Here is a 17,237-nt window from a genome sequence, read left to right on the forward strand (position 1 = left end):
GGGGTGTCTCAGGGGGAGTGGGATATGCAAAAAACACATTTCCATTTCACCACACATTGTACAGGTTACACATATGTACATGTGTGAAACAGGACAAATATAAGCACCCCCTATTCGACCTATAATAGTCATAATTAGCTGGTGACTGCCTGGGTAATTAAGGGTCATTCATTGGTGTAGGGAATCCCTCCACTTCTCTTTTACCATTTGTTATTGTTGCATTTTCGAGAAAGAACCTGCAAGTAGGCATTTCGTTGGACGATGTATACCATGCGGAGCCCTTACATACAACTAATCATTTTTTAATTAGCTCTAACCAGTGGGGAGGACACTGTCTGGTGTTACACCCTTCCACCTAAGTGTATGCATTTATAATAGGAATTGTGGCTTTATGTTGATAGCTGTTTTCCCTTGTGAATTGAAAGTGCAGCCGATGTTCAAATGCATGATGATCAGCAGGAATGTCACCAGTTTTACCTTGTAGATTGGAATGTCACCAGTTTTACCGTGTAGATTGGAATGTCACCAGTTTTACCGTGTAGATTGGAATGTCACCAGTTTTACAGTGTAGATTGGAATGTCACCAGTTTTACCGTGTAGATTGGAATGTCACCAGTTTTACCGTGTAGATTGGAATGTCACCAGTTTTACAGTGTAGATTGGAATGTCACCAGTTTTACCGTGTAGATTGGAATGTCACCAGTTTTACAGTGTAGATTGGAATTTTACCAGTTTTACCGTGTAGATTGGAATGTCACCAGTTTTACCGTGTAGATTGGAATGTCACCAGTTTTACCGTGTAGATTGGAATGTCACCAGTTTTACCGTGTAGATTGGAATGTCACCAGTTTTACCGTGTAGATTGGAATGTCACCAGTTTTACCGTGTAGATTGGAATGTCACCAGTTTTACCGTGTAGATTGGAATGTCACCAGTTTTACCGTGTAGATTGGAATGTCACCAGTTTTACCGTGTAGATTGGAATGTCACCAGTTTTACCGTGTAGATTGGAATGTCACCAGTTTCACCTTGTAGATTGGAATGTCACCAGTTTTACCGTGTAGATTGGAATGTCACCAGTTTTACCTTGTAGATTGGAATGTCACCAGTTTTACCGTGTAGATTGGAATGTCACTGGTTTTACTGTCATATTTGACAACCACCATCAATACCTGTGGAGGGAGTAAGAATACAAAACCACCAGCCGAGGATCAATACTTCTGCCCGTAATTCACATCAAAGCTGAAAGGTGTGCGTGGACACGTTTTACAATACTTGTGAGTACCAGAAGACCTCACAAGAATAGTAAACCAACTACAATTCAGAGAAGTGAGGACATTTTGACAGTACTCACTTGTAAAAAGGCTATTTTAGGCAGGTTCCTTCTCAACAAAGGATCAATACTGCTGCCTGTGATTCACATCAAAGCTGAAAGGAGAGTGTGTGTGTGTGGACACATTTTACTATACTTGTGTGTACCAAAAAGCCTCACTAGAATTGTAAACCAGAGGAGTAAGGACATTTTACCAGTCCACACTTGTAAAAAGGCAGATTTTAGGGTTAGAATTAGGGTTAGGGGAAAATAAGATTTTGAATGGGAATCAATTGTTGGTCCCCAAAAAGTCCTCAAGTATACTAAAACATAGGTGTGCAAATCTTCAAAAGCAGTCTCCCTCATTACGCTATCCTGCCTGCTTTACCAGGATTTAATTTGGAAGTTTGGATTAAGAGAGAGCGTGTGTGTACGAGAGAGATACTGAGTGCATGTCTGTGTGTGAGGCAAGAGGCTGAGAGTGTGTGTTTGATTAGGAGCAATGGGTGCATGGTGTCGGGTGGGTCAGGATGATGGAGAGCCCAGGAGTGCAGGACGCAGCTCGCTGGGGAGCATTAATTAAACGGCTCTGCACAGCAGCTCGCTGGGGAGCATTAATAACACGGCTCTGCACAGCAGCTCGATGGGGAGCATTAATAACACTGCTCTGCACGGCAGTTGACTGGGGAGCATTAATTAAACGGCTCTGCACGGCAGCTCGATGGGGAGCATTAATAACACGGCTCTGCACGGCAGTTCACTGGGGAGCATTAATTAAACGGCTCTGCACGGCAGCTCGCTGGGGAGCATTAATAACACGGCTCTGCACGGCAGCTCGCTGGGGAGCATTAATAACACGGCTCTGCACGGCAGCTCGCTGGGGAGCATTAATAACACGGCTCTGCACAGCAGCTCGATGGGGAGCATTAATAACACGGCTCTGCACGGCAGCTCGATGGGGAGCATTAATAACACGGCTCTGCACGGCAGCTCGCTGGGGAGCATTAATAACACAGCTCTGCACGGCAGCTTGATGGGGAGCATTAATTGCACGGCAGCTCGCTGGGGAGCATTAATAACACGGCTCTGTACGGCAGCTCACTGGGGAGCATTCATAACACGGCTCTGCACGGCAGCTCGATGGGGAACATTAATAACGCGGCTCTGCACGGCAGCTTGATGGGGAGCATTAATAACACGGCTCTGCACGGCAGCTCGCTGGGGAGCATAAATAACACGGCTCTGCACGGCAGCTCGCTGGGGAGCATTAATAACACGGCTCTGCACGGCAGCTCACTGAGGAGCATTCATAACACGGCTCTGCACGGCAGCTCAATGGGGAACATTAATAACGCGGCTCTGCACGGCAGCTTGATGGGGAGCATTAATTGCACGGCAGATCGCTGGGGAGCATCAATAACACGGCTCTGCACGGCAGCTCGCTGGGGAGCATTAATAACACGGCTCTGCACGGCAGCTCGATGGGGAGCATTAATAACACGGCTCTGCACGGCAGCTCGATGGGGAGCATTAATAACACGGCTCTGTACGGCAGCTCACTGGGGAGCATTAATAACACGGCTCTGCACGGCAGCTCGCTGGGGAGCATTAATAACACGGCTCTGCACGGCAGCTCGATGGGGAGCATTAATAACGCGGCTCTGCACGGCAGCTTGATGGGGAGCATTAATTGCACGGCAGATCGCTGGGGAGCATCAATAACACGGCTCTGCACGGCAGCTCGCTGGGGAGCATTAATAACACGGCTCTGCACGGCAGCTCGATGGGGAGCATTAATAACACGGCTTTGCACGGCAGCTCGCTGGGGAGCATTAATAACACGGCTCTGCACGGCAGCTCGCTGGGGAGCATTAATAACACGGCTCTGCACGGCAGCTCGCTGGGGAGCATTATTAACGCGGCAAAGCCCGACGCGGCAGCTCGCTGGAGAGCATTATCAAGATTCAGAAAGATTCAGATTCATCAAGATTCAGAAAAAATATAACTTACCCTTACCTTAACTTACTTCACCACACCGCAGTGAATCAAACCTCAAATCTTTCACTGAGCCACAATTGACCTTTACCTATTTACTTTATTTTTCTAAATGTTTCCCCTTTTTCTTTATTCCTCGTTCGTACGTTCTGTAAGAAAGAAGGAATGTGGTAGAGAGAGTGCTAATGTAGTGTACTGCATGTCCTCCTTGAGACGGGGTCGTTAATATGGAGTGTTTTGACTCATTTGAACCGTCTGCGAAAGTAAATGGAGGGTTGTTTTTGTTGTGATTCATAAATAGTTGGTATCACCACTACTGATAAATAAAGTCCATCTTATTTTACTGAGCTGATTTTTCCAGCCATATAGTTTCCAATTAGTACACTCTGTACCAGGGGGAGACTATACACTTCTCAGTTCTCTCTGTGCACTCACTGAACATACATTTTCCTATGAACATTTTATCACAATAATTATCACATCAGCACAGGTAGGCTCTGATTTTTCTGTTGTGGTAATATTTACTTGACATATTTATGGTGTAAACATAAAGATTATATATAGCTGGTGTGAGAATAGAATTGGACTGGGAACCAAAGCTGAAAGTGTTATTTTCAACCCAATACACACTAGCAACTTTGAATGTTTTCTACTTGGGGATTCTGAAATTCTTTTGACATTTCTGTGGTTCAAATCAGGCACTGATGTCATCGAGCCTCCTCAAGATTCTAAAGAGCAGCTGCTCCGCAGGCAGATGTGATTTCTAGAGCTTCATTTCTGAAATGCTCTCGATCCATGTTTTGATCATATGATTTTGTAGCGAATTTAGACTGCCTGCTCAGCTCTCTCCGACTACTTCCTGGCTGTGTCTTCTGAGTCCAGCAGTAATGGGAAAAGAAGGTGGCAGAGAAGTAGCGTCTGGCACAGCTAATTACAACATCAAAGACCTAAGGATTAGGGAGTCGCTCTGTAGCCGTCATCAAAGACCCTTGTTTAAATGTTGATCATATTTCCAGATCAAAAGCTCTGTCTTGGTGTGGGAAGACTACCTTCGCCCATGGTTAGAATGTCTCTGTCGGTTTACAATGGGAAAACTGACAGTTTTAATGTGGTTATATTATGTTGATGTTTTCTGAATATATATGTAACTCAATGTATCACAATTCCAGTGGGTCAAAAGTTTACATACATACACTAAGTTGACTGTGACTTTAAACAGCTTGGAAAATTCCAGAAAATCATGTCATGGCTTTAGAAGCTTCTGATAGGTTAATTGACATCATTTGAGTCAATTGGAGGTGTACCTGTGGATGTATTTCAAGGCCTACCTTCAAACTCAGTGCCTCTTTGCTTGACATCATGGGAAAATCAAAGTAAATCAGCCAAGACCTCAGAAAACAAATGGTAGACCTCCACAAGTCTGGTTCATCATTGGGAGCAATTTCCAAACTCCTGAAGGTACCACGTTCATCTGTACAAACAATAGTATGCAAGTATAAACACCATGCAGCCGTCATACCGCTCAGGAAGGAGACGCATTCTGTCTTCTCGAGATGAACGTACTTTGGTGTGAAAAGTGCAAATCAATCCCAGAACAGCAGCAAAGGATGATGCTGGAGGAAACCGGTACAAAGTATCAATATTCTCAGTAAAACGAGTCCTATATCGACATAACCTGAAAGGCCGCTCATCAAGGAAGAAGCCACTGCTCCAAAACCGCCATAAAAAAAGACAGACTATGGTGATACAGTGAATTTTAAGTGAAATAATCTGTCTGTAAACAATTATTGGAAAAATTAATTGTGTCATGCACAATGTAGATGTCCTAACCGACTTGCCAAAAGTATAGTTTGTTAACAAGAACTTTTTGGAGTGGTTGAAAAACAAGTTTTAATGACTCCAACCTAAGTCTATGTAAACTTCCGACTTCAACTGTGTGTGTGTGTGTGTGTGTGTGTGTGTGTGTGTGTGTGTGTGTGTGTGTGTGTGTGTGTGTGTGTGTGTGTATATATATATTGGATGCCCATTATCAGCAACCATCACTCATGTGTTCCAATGGCACGTTGTGTTCGCTAATCCAAGTTTATCATTTTAAAAGGCACTTTAATGTGCTTGTCCTCATGCTCAGTTGTACTCTGGGGCCTCCCACTCCACTTTCTATTCTGGTTAGAGCCAGTTTGCGCTGTTCTGTGAAGGGAGTAGTACACAGCGTTGTACGAGATCTTCGGTTTCTTGGCAATTTCTCGCATGGAATAGTCTTAATTTCTCAGAATTAGAATAGACTGACAAGTTTCAGAAGAAAGGTCTTTGTTTCTGGCCATTTTGAGCCTGTAATCGAACCCACAAATGCTGATTCTCCAGCTACTCAACTAGTCTAAAGGCCAGTTTTATTGCTTCTTTAATCGAAACAACAGTTTTCAGCTGTGCTAACATAATTGCAAAAGGGTTTTCTAATGATCAATTAGCCTTTGAAAATTATAAACTTGGATTAGCTATCACAACGTGCCATTGGAACACAGGAGTGATGGTTGCTGATCATGGGCCTCTGTACGCCAATGTAGATATTGTATTAAAAATCTGCCGTTTCTAAGGGACCCCAAACTTTTGAACGGTAGTGTATATATAGGCCTAGGTACCAAGGTGGATTAGTTGTGGCGACTGAAAACAGACCACAATCAAGACAATGAACTATAGTGGTTGAGAAACACAGCAGCACAGTAGAGGTGTATGTAGCCTTTACTATGTAGAAGGCAGAAGAACACAGTCCATAGCAAGTATATAAAGGACTATACAAAACATTAGGAACACCTTTCTAATGGTGCTTTATTTGGGACTCAAAGTACAATCTGTTCGGGAACAGAGATACTAACGTGTTTTCGCAACGAAACATATTTCATTAAACTGTTAACAGCCCCTATGCTCGCTGGAGAAAGGAATGAAACGAGCGAGAAGGAGATGGAAGCACATGGTTGTTAGATATTGTGTCATCCAATTCATTATGAAAATATAATCAATTCCCTTTTACTAGGCTATTTAAAATCGCCCTGCACGATCAATGAACCAACTGCATGGCCTAGGGCTTTACGTTCTCTCCCCGTCTCGTGTACAGATAGCATAAGATAACCAGTCCATCCAGTATGCATAATAATACAGTCCACACTCAATGACTCGAATTTGTTTCATTTTGGAGTATAGTCTAGACCAATTATGTACCAAAAATATCTTAAATCAGTTTAGTTTTTTTGCCATGCGTAATATGCAGTAGGCTATTTATGGTATAATGGCACAATCATTTTAAATCAGGTTAGGGGGCTTTATCTCATAAGCCTATGCATATGGGTGTTTTGAATACATCATCACCTTAGAAAGCTCTGTCCATTTCGTTTGAAACATAATCCACAATGACAAACCTGCTGTTGAACTTCTTTCTTCAAACTGAGCATCACGTTGAGTTTTAAAAGCATGATACTGTTTTGTTTTAATGGATTTTCAATGGCATTTGGCATCAATGCCAGTGGTAGAGGCACACTAGAACCCTGACTACCAGGCCATTAGGACCTGGTGGTTGTTAGCAAGTTGGGTACTACCAAAGCACATCCAACTGTTCCGTGGAATTTTACTGCAGTCATGACCCTTGACTGCCGGTGTGGCGGTAATACGGTCACCACAACAGCCCTAGTCAAAGCTTTCACCTGGAATCACCTGGTCAGGCTATCACGGAAAGAGCAGGTGTTCCTAATGGTTTGTATACTCGTTGTGTATTGTGTGAGTCTTCTCTATGTATATGGGTAGGTAGTGTTGTGTTCTGCCTCATTACCACAGTGTCCTGTGTATATAGTCACTGTAGTAATGCCCCTTTAATGATGATGTTTACATACCTTGCACTGCTCATCCCAGAGCAGTATATACTGTATTTTATACCATATATTGAATCCTATCTATGCCGGTCGGTCATGTCCCATCCATATATTTATATGTACATATTCTTCTTCCATCCCTTTACTTAGATTTGTGTATTAGGTAGTTTTGTGGAATTGTTAGATTACTTGTTAGATATTACCGCACTGTCGGAACTAGAAGCACAAGCATTTCACTACTCTCGCAATAACATCTGCTATCCATGTGTATGTGACCAATACAATTTAATTTGTTTTAGAGGGAGGGCCTGGGCCGTATATCTACCCCAGCAGTGAGTCGTCGGCAGAGGAGAGGCCTAATGTCCTATTGATCCAGCCCGCCTGCTGCCAGGCAGGGGAAGAGTGGGTTCTCCTCCGATTTGTTTGGCCAACGTTTGTGTTCGCTCTCTCTTTCTCTCTGTTTGACCAACGTTTGTGTTCGCTCTCTCTTTCTCTCAGTTTGACCAACGTTTGTGTTCCCTCTCTCTTTCTCTCAGTTTGACCAACGTTTGTTTTCGCTCTTTCTCTCAGTTTGACCAACATTTGTGTTCTTTCTCTCAGTTTGACCAACGTTTGTGTTCCCTCTCTCTTTCTCTCTGTTTGGCCAACGTTTGTGTTCGCCTGCCTCCCCTCGGACTAGGCTGTTTACTCTATCCAGGACATAAAGACAGTGTCCCTCCCAGGCAGGTGGTGTCCTCCCTCCCTGGGGTTAAGCCTAATGATGCATGGTTATATGAATGGAGAGAGAGGTTCACTCAGGAAAGCACAGTGCCTCGGCCAAACCTCCAACTGTACCGTTTTCATGGTAGTTATAGCATGCACTGCCGCCATGGCAACGACTTACCAGTCACTGTTGGCATGGTTACAATTCTGTGAAAGGAGAGTAAAAGGAATGGAGATGCTAGGTGCTTACTGATGAAAGTAATAGCAAAGTATGTAGTCAGAGCTTTCCTTCAACCCCAGTCCCTCCCCTCCCCTCTCACCCTCTCCTCTCTGACCCCGTCATCTCCCCTCTCACCCCCGTCCTCCCCTCCTCTCTCTGCTCACCCCAGTGCCTCTCCCCTTCGTCCTCCCATCCTCTCACCCCAATCCCTCACCCCCCGCCCTCTTCTCCCCGCTCACCCCAGTCCCTCTCCCCTCTCATCCCCGCCCCTCTCCCCTCTCACCCCCGCCCTCCTCTCACCCCCTCCCTCCTCCCCCTCACCCTAGTCCCTCCTCTCACCCCCTCCCTCTCTTCTCACCCCAGTCCCTCCTCTCCTCTTCCCTCTGTGAAGCTCTTTGTGACCCTGTGCTGTAGAGAGGTGTGTTTACAGGTGCCTGATGTAGTCACACATTACAGATACTTGCTGGTGATCTGAGACCTCCCAGTGTGCAGGAGGTGGACTACTTTAACCCTATCAGTCCTGAGACCCCAGCAAAAACCTGCTTTTCATTTATCTGCTTGTTCAGCCTTCCTATTTAGCCTCACAATGAGGTGTTTTACCATGTTGTTTTCAGGACAACCAGGGCTACAACACATAACTATTTGGCATAAAGTTGCATTCATGAGTTGTATTGACAAATGTCAATGAAAAAAGGTCTGCCAGTGCAGAAACCCCTCTAAAAATGAATTTATATGAATGGTGTAAGTACAGGAATTGTTTGTCCGGTGGGAAATGAATATCCAACTAGTCAGTGACAGCAATTATGTGAGCTTTATTACAGCATCAAAGTCACTGTCCTCGGCTTACTATGATCTTGTAATTAGGAGCAAAACATGCATGTGCTCATGAGTAATCTTTTCATAGAGAGATTTTAATAGTTTGAAACTGAAACCATTCAGACGTTTTTGTAAAAAGACCTGGCCCCTTCGGGATCTGCCGTTAATCACAGACAAAACGGTTGGTACCAGAACAAATAGACTAATGAAAAGGTACAACCCAGATGTCTGTAGCTTAAACACACCATTTTTAAAAGGGGTTAGAAGTCCAAATCATGCCGGCGAGGCGCTGGGGCTAACTGGGCTAACTGGGCTGACTGGGCTAACTGGGCTGACTGCCAGGTAACAATTCAAAGGACATGGACATATAGTACACACAGACACGTATTCGCCAGGTAGCCTAGTGGTTAGAGCATTGGGGCAGTTAACCCACTGTTCCCCGGGCGCCCAAGACGTGGATGTCGATTATGGCAGCCCCCCGCACCTCTGATTCAGAGGGGTTGGGTTAAAAGTGGTAGACACATTTCAGTTGAAAGCATTCAGTTGTACAACTGACTAGGTATCCCCTTTCCCTTTCTAACCCAGCGGTTCCCAACCTTATTTCAACCGTGGCACGCCTTGATGGCATAATAAATTCTGCGGCACACCTAAAATGTCCCCATTTATTTAGTGGTGGTGTCCTCCATCTGATCCATACTGCAAATCATCTGTTTTCTGTGACAAATATTATATATATTTTTTTAGCTCCAGTAAAATAGTTTTTTTGTTTTGAACTGAGCTTGAGACGGGTGGTTTTCTGCATTGTAAAGGTGCAACCATGGACACAAAGCTCTGTTGTTTTCTACGGCAGAGGCTGTGGTTCAGCTGAGCCTTATCAGACTTGCCTGTGCTAGTGGTTCTCACAATGCTAATTATTTTGCTCGTGATGTGCGCCCCTCAACTGACTGACAACAACTAGCTGAGCGTACTGGATGTGAAACAATGACACAGATGCAACCATGTGCCATCCAATGTATTATCTGAGCGCCACTGGTGCTGCCAATTCCATCTGCATTCCACAGGTCACGTTTATAAGTGAGTAAAAAAAAAAATCAAGATTAGGAAAGGTTCCGCGGCACACTTGAAAATCTCTCTTCTCTCCCTGACTCACTACAGTACCCATCCCCAAGGGCTGGGAGACAAAAGGTAATCCTGCCACATCCATTTTCTCTCGCGCTCTCTTTATTTCTTTCTCCAGGTCTACTGGGAAATGGAACAGTGCTTTATACCATCACAGATGTCCCCTTCAAACACTTAAGATTCGGTTTTAAAATGGAAATGCTCTGCGTTATCACATTGGGGCCTCCGAGACAATATGCTCCAGCAGTTCCTCTAACTATCTGTATCACTTCAGTACATCATGTTCCGAATTCAAACAGCCCTTAATATCCGTAGGGGCAGTACATTATTTGAGGAAGGGAGAGGGTATTGAGTGGACTGTGGTAGTGGACTAGACTCTCTAAATGGTTTGTAATCATTTCCGGTCAGTTGTTTAACAGAGAGAAGCTTTGTGTCTGAAAGCAGATGGAACATTACACTGTCTTGTCCATGAGCTATGTTAGTGATTGCAAAGGGAGCGAGAGGAACCAGTACCTAGTTATTTTTAACAGGGTTTGTTATTGTTTATTTCGCAGTAGTGATTGGGTATAAAGCCGGTGGGATGCTCTATCTCTCACTAGGCTGACTCCCCCTCCTCCCTATCTCTCCCTCTCCTCCTCTCCCCTCCTCCCCCTCTCCTTTCCTCCCGCCCCTCTGGGGTGACAGATTGATGGGCGGAGCCTAAGCGATTGAGCCCAACCTCAGCTACAGCTGTGTCGCCATGGTGATGCAGCCCTGTGCTGCATTGCATTTGTAATATTCCTGGGGCGAGACACACAACCCAATAAAAACAAACTGGCAGACAAGGGAAAACTGTTCATGAAAAATGCAGCTTTTAGTGCAGACGAAACAGAGTGAAAGAAAGCATTCTGTCAGCATGGTGTGGGAATCCTACCGACACGTTATAGATTAATGGCATGTTGTTACTGGGATAAATAGTCTCTGGTCAAGACAGTGGTATGGGATGCATGTAAAATACTCACATCATAAACTGTGTTTTGGGTGAATTTCAGTCAGTTTATTTTGTAGATAGCTGTTTTGTTATCAGGCTTTCATATAATAGCTGATTTTTTTCCAGGATACTGGTTTCCTGTTCTGAGGTTCTACAATGGCTTTTGTTGTTCTATAGCAGTTTTGACTGAGATCCACAAAATGACTGTAAGCGTCTGGTAAAGGGCATATTAATACGTATGATTCACAGCTGTCATGTTGAAGAGAGGTCTAGTGTTGCATCCTATGATTACTAACATACAACAGCTCTGCTTTGCCACGTTTGACAGGGATGGGACTGGAAGGATTCATCCTTTCTGTCCCCCGTCCCAGCCTCCCGTCCCCCGTCCCAGCCTCCCGTCCCCCGTCCCAGCCTCTTGTCCCCCGTGCCAGCACCCTGTCCCCCGTCCCAGCACCATGTCCCTGCCCCCCGTCCCAGCCCCCTTTCCCCCGTCCCATCCCACCTGGCCCGTCCGGCTCACGTAGCCTAGGTTATCTATCTGGGGGTAGAACAGAACAGGGCTGTCTGGTGCCCGGATGCCAGGCCGAACCTTCCCACTGCCCAAATGGGCTGGACCGAGTGGAAAAGGGGAGACTGAATGATCAACAACCGTGTCGTCTCCTTCCTGATATTGCTCAAATGTCATAGAAATGTTATGGTTGCTAATGTCAGTCTCCTGCACCTCTCACCTGACCTTCTGTCTCGAAAGGTTCTAGTGCAGACGCGCTGTTCTGTTCCCAACAACTTATTCAAATGATTAGAAACACCTAAAAGTCTAAATAAAATACACCTGCTCAATTGAATTTGACATTTTAGATTGAAATCTGCAATGACTTCTTCTAGCTTGGAATACCGACATGATGCTATCATTTTTGTGTTTTTGTGTTCCTTTTTTTTGTTCTGTTTTTACTTGTGGTTCTGACGACATTGTCTATCAGTCGACATCTCAAAAGATGCTGGTAAGTTATTTTCAAACAGCTCTAAGATTGATGCACTCCTTTTCATTACTTTTCTGGGGGATTTTGGTTTATATTTTTTTTTCAGTTTAGCTGACTCCTTGTGCACATTTTGGGACTTTGGCCTTCTTGTTGGTCACATTTCATCCACCCACCAAACCTCCCATTGCTTCCTGGGTTACGGTTATGATTTGGGGTGGAGGGGAGTTTGGGTCAGGATAAAGAACACTCTTCTGTGGGTGTTCCTGATTTCACCTTATTGCCTGCTTATTACCGGGGCCAACATACTTCCCCTGTCTGCATCTGCTCCTGTAATTCCATACTATGACCTCACCCTGCCATCATGTAGCTTGTCACACCTTTTATCCTTGTTTTGGACTTGGGTCATTGTCTACTTTTGCTGTTGTAATTATAATGTGCATGTTACGAAAGCTTTTCTTTTGGGACTATTGTCCAGACCAAATAAGAGTTGTAAATTATCTATGGGTGGATAATTTACACAGTTCCTTATTAATTGTGTAATCAGTGGAAAGCAGGAAAGTCTTTGTTGTGCACTCTTCATTGGCACTTTTGTCTCGTTATTTTGTTCACTATTCTCCAGTCACATTCTTTTTCCTCACCTAGAAAGTACATCTGAAGGGGGCTGAGGTCCACCCTTTTTCGTGCTACTTCTTTATTCACTGTCTGTCTGTGACAATTTTATTTAGTCTCTGATACCCACTCAATGCACGGTCGCTAGACTAACTCCTGTCTCTGAGTTACAGCGATGCTCCACTAGTCATCTGTGTGTTCTGTTGATAGAACTCCACTACTGCTGTCTCTTCCATGATGCTTCCTTTTCTTTTGAGCTCCTCCTTAGGTTTGTTGTTTTGTCTGCGTTTGCTCGGAATCAGTCACTGCCTCTTCACAACAAACGGAGCAAGCTAAATTTCATGATTTTCCAGAATCACAGTTGTAGGACAGCCCAACAAACTGGCACCGAAGCACCAATTTCCTGTGTTGTGTTGGCAGCAGCCATTGTTCTAGCGCTTCACTACTTGACTGTTGACTAACGTGTCGAGCACTCTGCTCAAAGCAGAAACAGCTGAGAGAGGCTTTCACATGGCTGCTACGAGGGAAGCCATTGATTCACATTTTTGGTCCAGCTTGAGTTGGCAGTTCCCTAATTGCACTAATTATTTTAAATGAGGTGATGTAAGCTATTTGACTATTCAGTGGGAAGACCGAGTCTGTGAGATGAGATTAACATAACTTAGGTTATACCACACACACACACACACACACACACACACACACAGCCTCCATCTGGAAGACAATAACAAAAGACAAGCGAGTAAATGTGAAAGGATATATATGTAAGTAGTCTAGCCAAGGCTAGCCCACTGGGGTTTCACCTGAAGTGTTAACTATAATGATCACAATGATATTTCCTCCCAGATCAGCTCTTTATTTAGCTGACTCTGGTTCTGAGCTCATTGTAGTTCTGTTTCAGTGAACCACCTCCTGGTAAACGTTCCATCCTCCTGAGTCCATTCCTCCCTCTCTGAGATCTCCCATCAACCTCTCTCCCCAGAGACACACACTCATATATAGGCTACCACTGAGGAGCGGTGCTAACGCGCTATAGGTGTGGTCATGGGCATCCACCTCCTGCTCTTGCCCAGTAGGGGGTGTTTTGTTAGGTAGAAAGTGTCATCTCAGATTTCCTTGTCTTATTCTGATTATTCTCTCTCTCTTTTCTCCTCTGTAGTCCACCCCTCTCCACCTGGCTGCAGGGTACAACCGGGTCAGAATAGTACAGCTCTTACTACAGCACGGTGCTGACGTACATGCAAAGGACAAAGGGTAAGTGTGTTTGTTGTTTGCCATGTGTCGTGTCCCCCCCAATGTTTTTGAAATGTTGAGTTCACACTTCATTGATCTCCTTACCTAACTAACTGAGCTGTTCATTACACAGATATACAAAGTCTCGTTTCGTATGTGAATGAATGTTGTCTATGTGTGCCTCTCACCCTCAGGGGTCTGGTTCCTCTCCATAATGCCTGTTCCTATGGTCACTACGAAGTGACAGAGCTGCTGCTGAAGGTAAGAAATGCAGCATTTCTACTCGCCTCTGCTGCTTTGTGTGTGTCCTGGCATGCTTGTTATGGTGTGGCTGTGGAACTCAGTTGGTAGAGCATGATGCTAGCAACGCCAGGACAGTGGGTTTGATTCCTGGGACCACCCATACTTAAAATGTATTCACGCATGACTGTAAGTTGCTTTGGATAAAAGCCTCTGTTAAATGGCATATATTATGAAAGTGAGAATCCTTTAGCTCAGAGGCTATAGAGCCCTCAAATTAAACTCTGGACCACGAAGCCAGTTCCACTGACTGCTTTTTTTTTTCTCCATTGTTCCCTTCAAACCAGGGACTGATTTTAGCCCTCATAATCAGGTTGAACAGGAAACCAGCAGGCTCCGGACCTCGTAGGGTCAGAGTTGAATAGCTCTTGTATAGTGGGTCCTGAGAAAGACGTTATTTTATCAGGTGTTTTCAGAGGGATTCGTAGCACTGTCAGATATCATGTCAGTGCTGCGGTAACACCTGAGTCGTGACACCTCAATGAAAAGTTCAACGAAATCTTTGCTCTTATTGGACTAGTTTCAAAAAACATTTTCACCTACCTGCCACTTTCTTTCCTTTACAATATTGATTGTGTCTAACACCCCTCTCTGTTTCCTGTAGCACGGAGCGTGTGTTAATGCCATGGACCTGTGGCAGTTCACCCCTCTCCACGAAGCTGCCTCGAAGAACCGCGTGGAGGTGTGTTCTCTGCTACTGAGCCACGGGGCTGACCCCTCCCTGGTCAACTGTCACGGGAAGAGTGCTGTGGACATGGCCCCCACCCCAGAGCTCAAAGAGAGACTCACCTGTGAGAACAGCATCTTCTCTCACACACACACACACACACACTGACACACAAACACACACACTGTCACACAGGCCCACACAATACACTCACATGCATACCAACATGGTCACACTGGTATTATAGTTTGTCCCTCCAATAAAATGTTTTGGGTTGTGTGTGTAACTGTTTGGATGACATCGTCTTTCTCTCCGCCCTGTGTTTGTTCTGTAGATGAGTTTAAGGGTCACTCTCTGCTCCAGGCAGCGCGGGAGGCAGACATGGCCAAGGCCAAGAAGACCCTTGCTCTAGAGATTATCAACTTCAAACACCCACAGACCCACGAGACGGCACTGGTAAGACACACACACTACACACACCACACAGGGCTACAGTGTTAAATTAACTCCTCTTGTGTTGCAGCACTGTTCAGTGGCCTCTCCTCACCCCAAGCGGAAGCAGGTCACAGAGCTGCTGTTACGTAAAGGTGCCAACGTCAACGAGAAGAACAAGGAGTGAGTGTCTTCATGTTTACCTGACCTCTGTCTGACCTCATCCCCTAACCACTTATGTCATGACTATGTGGACTCAAACCTGTGGGTGCGTTTTGTCGCTGCAGCTTCATGACTCCCCTACACGTGGCTGCTGAGAGGGCACACAATGACATCATGGAGGTGTTGCAGAAACATGGAGCAAAGGTACAGTATTTACCTCACCCATCTATCCATCCCTTCACCCATCCTCACCCATCCATCCATCCCTTCACCCATCCATCCATCCCTTCACCCATCCTCACCCATCCATCCATCCCTTCACCCATCCATCCATCCCTTCACCCATCCATCCATCCCTTTACCCATCCATCCATCCCTTCACCCATCCTCACCCATCCATCCATCCCTTCACCCATCCATCCATCCCTTTACCCATCATCCATCCCTTCACCCATCCTCACCCATCCATCCATCCCTTCACCCATCCATCCATCCCTTCACCCATCCATCCATCCCTTCACCCATCCATCCATCCCTTCACCCATCCATCCATCCCTTCACCCATCCATCCATCCCTTTACCCATCCATCCATCCCTTCATCTATCCTCACCCATCCATCCCTTCTCCTATCCTCACCCATCCATCCCTTCTCCTATCCTCACCCATCCATTCCTTCACCCATCCATCCATCCTTTCACCCATCCTCACCCATCCATCCCTTCACCCATCCTCACCCATCCATCCCTTCACCCATCCATCCATCCCTTCACCCATCCTCACCCATCCATCCCTTCACCCATCCTCACCCATCCATCCCTTCTCCTATCCTCACCCATCCCTTCTCCTATCCTCACCCATCCATCCATCCCTTCAACCATCCTTAGCCATTATCCCTTCTCCTATCCTCACCCATCCATCTTCTCACCCATCCATCCCTTCACCCATCCTCTCTACTGGTCTTTCTACTTGTATCTGCAAAGACGGGCAGGTTCAATGGAAACACCTAATCCGAGTGTAAATCTGAGCCATTTGATTGAACCCATACCCTGGGAGGCATGATGTTTCTCTAACTAACTACCCAAAGACAGAGAGTTTTGTCTTCCCAGTGTCGGGTGGCAATCTGAAGTCACCTGTTTTGGAGCTGAATCGAGTATAGTATTACTTAACGCACCAACAGTCCGGACAGCGGGAAAAGACTGTCTGGTTCTGAGAGCTCCATCAGATAAGAATGACCTAATGGATGGAGTGTTCAGAGCCTGCCATTCCCCCTGAAGATCTCACCTTAACAGGCTGTCCTCTGATGCAGGCCTGGGGCAAGACACACACCAGGTGTACACTGTTTAAAGCCAGACAGCCACTAAAGAGAATCCTCTTGATATCTTTCCTTGATAGATTTATTTCAATAGTGTCAGAGTTGTATGTTTTATATTGCTTTCTAAAGAAACACGGCCGAGACAGACATGAGAGGCTCTGTGGTGCTTTTGACAGCAGCGTTCGTTGAGCAGCTATCCAGAAAAGAGAAGCCTCTACACACAGTGGTCCTTTAACTGTCATGTCTGGCTTGTCCTTCCAAAGTCATGAGTGCAGGTAGTTATCCCCCACAGAGACCCAGCGCTAGTTAGCTGGGTAGGAAGCATGACAGAGGGAACACACATCCAAAGTAAACAGTATTCACCTCAGCCATCCATCCCTTCAGCCATCCATCCATTCACCCATCCTCAGCCATCCATCATTCACCCATCCTCAGCCATCCATCCCTTCAGCCACCCATCCTTAGCAATCCAGCCCTTCAGCCATCCATCCATTCACCCATCCTCAGCCATACATACCTTCACCCATCCTCAGCCACGCATCTTCAGCCATCC

At 45.5% G+C, this 17,237-nt stretch overlaps 1 protein-coding gene across 2 annotated transcripts in view; it reads left to right on the plus strand.

Annotated features, from left to right (window-relative positions):
* LOC139422845 (poly [ADP-ribose] polymerase tankyrase-1-like) overlaps nt 1–17,237 on the plus strand; it is a 157,138-nt gene that overhangs the window by 116,046 nt on the left and 23,855 nt on the right. Inside the window, exons 6-12 of one of the 2 annotated variants that reach the window (XM_071174257.1) lie at nt 11,969–11,989; nt 13,737–13,831; nt 14,005–14,071; nt 14,715–14,901; nt 15,112–15,233; nt 15,301–15,392; nt 15,497–15,575. In XM_071174257.1, the coding sequence (XP_071030358.1) occupies nt 11,969–11,989; nt 13,737–13,831; nt 14,005–14,071; nt 14,715–14,901; nt 15,112–15,233; nt 15,301–15,392; nt 15,497–15,575 (663 nt within the window). The remainder of the gene's footprint in view (nt 1–11,968; nt 11,990–13,736; nt 13,832–14,004; nt 14,072–14,714; nt 14,902–15,111; nt 15,234–15,300; nt 15,393–15,496; nt 15,576–17,237) is intronic. The other variant, XM_071174258.1, reaches the window with a different exon arrangement.

This window comes from Oncorhynchus clarkii, chromosome 12 (genome assembly GCF_045791955.1).
Source record: "Oncorhynchus clarkii lewisi isolate Uvic-CL-2024 chromosome 12, UVic_Ocla_1.0, whole genome shotgun sequence".
Taxonomy (NCBI): domain Eukaryota; kingdom Metazoa; phylum Chordata; class Actinopteri; order Salmoniformes; family Salmonidae; genus Oncorhynchus; species Oncorhynchus clarkii.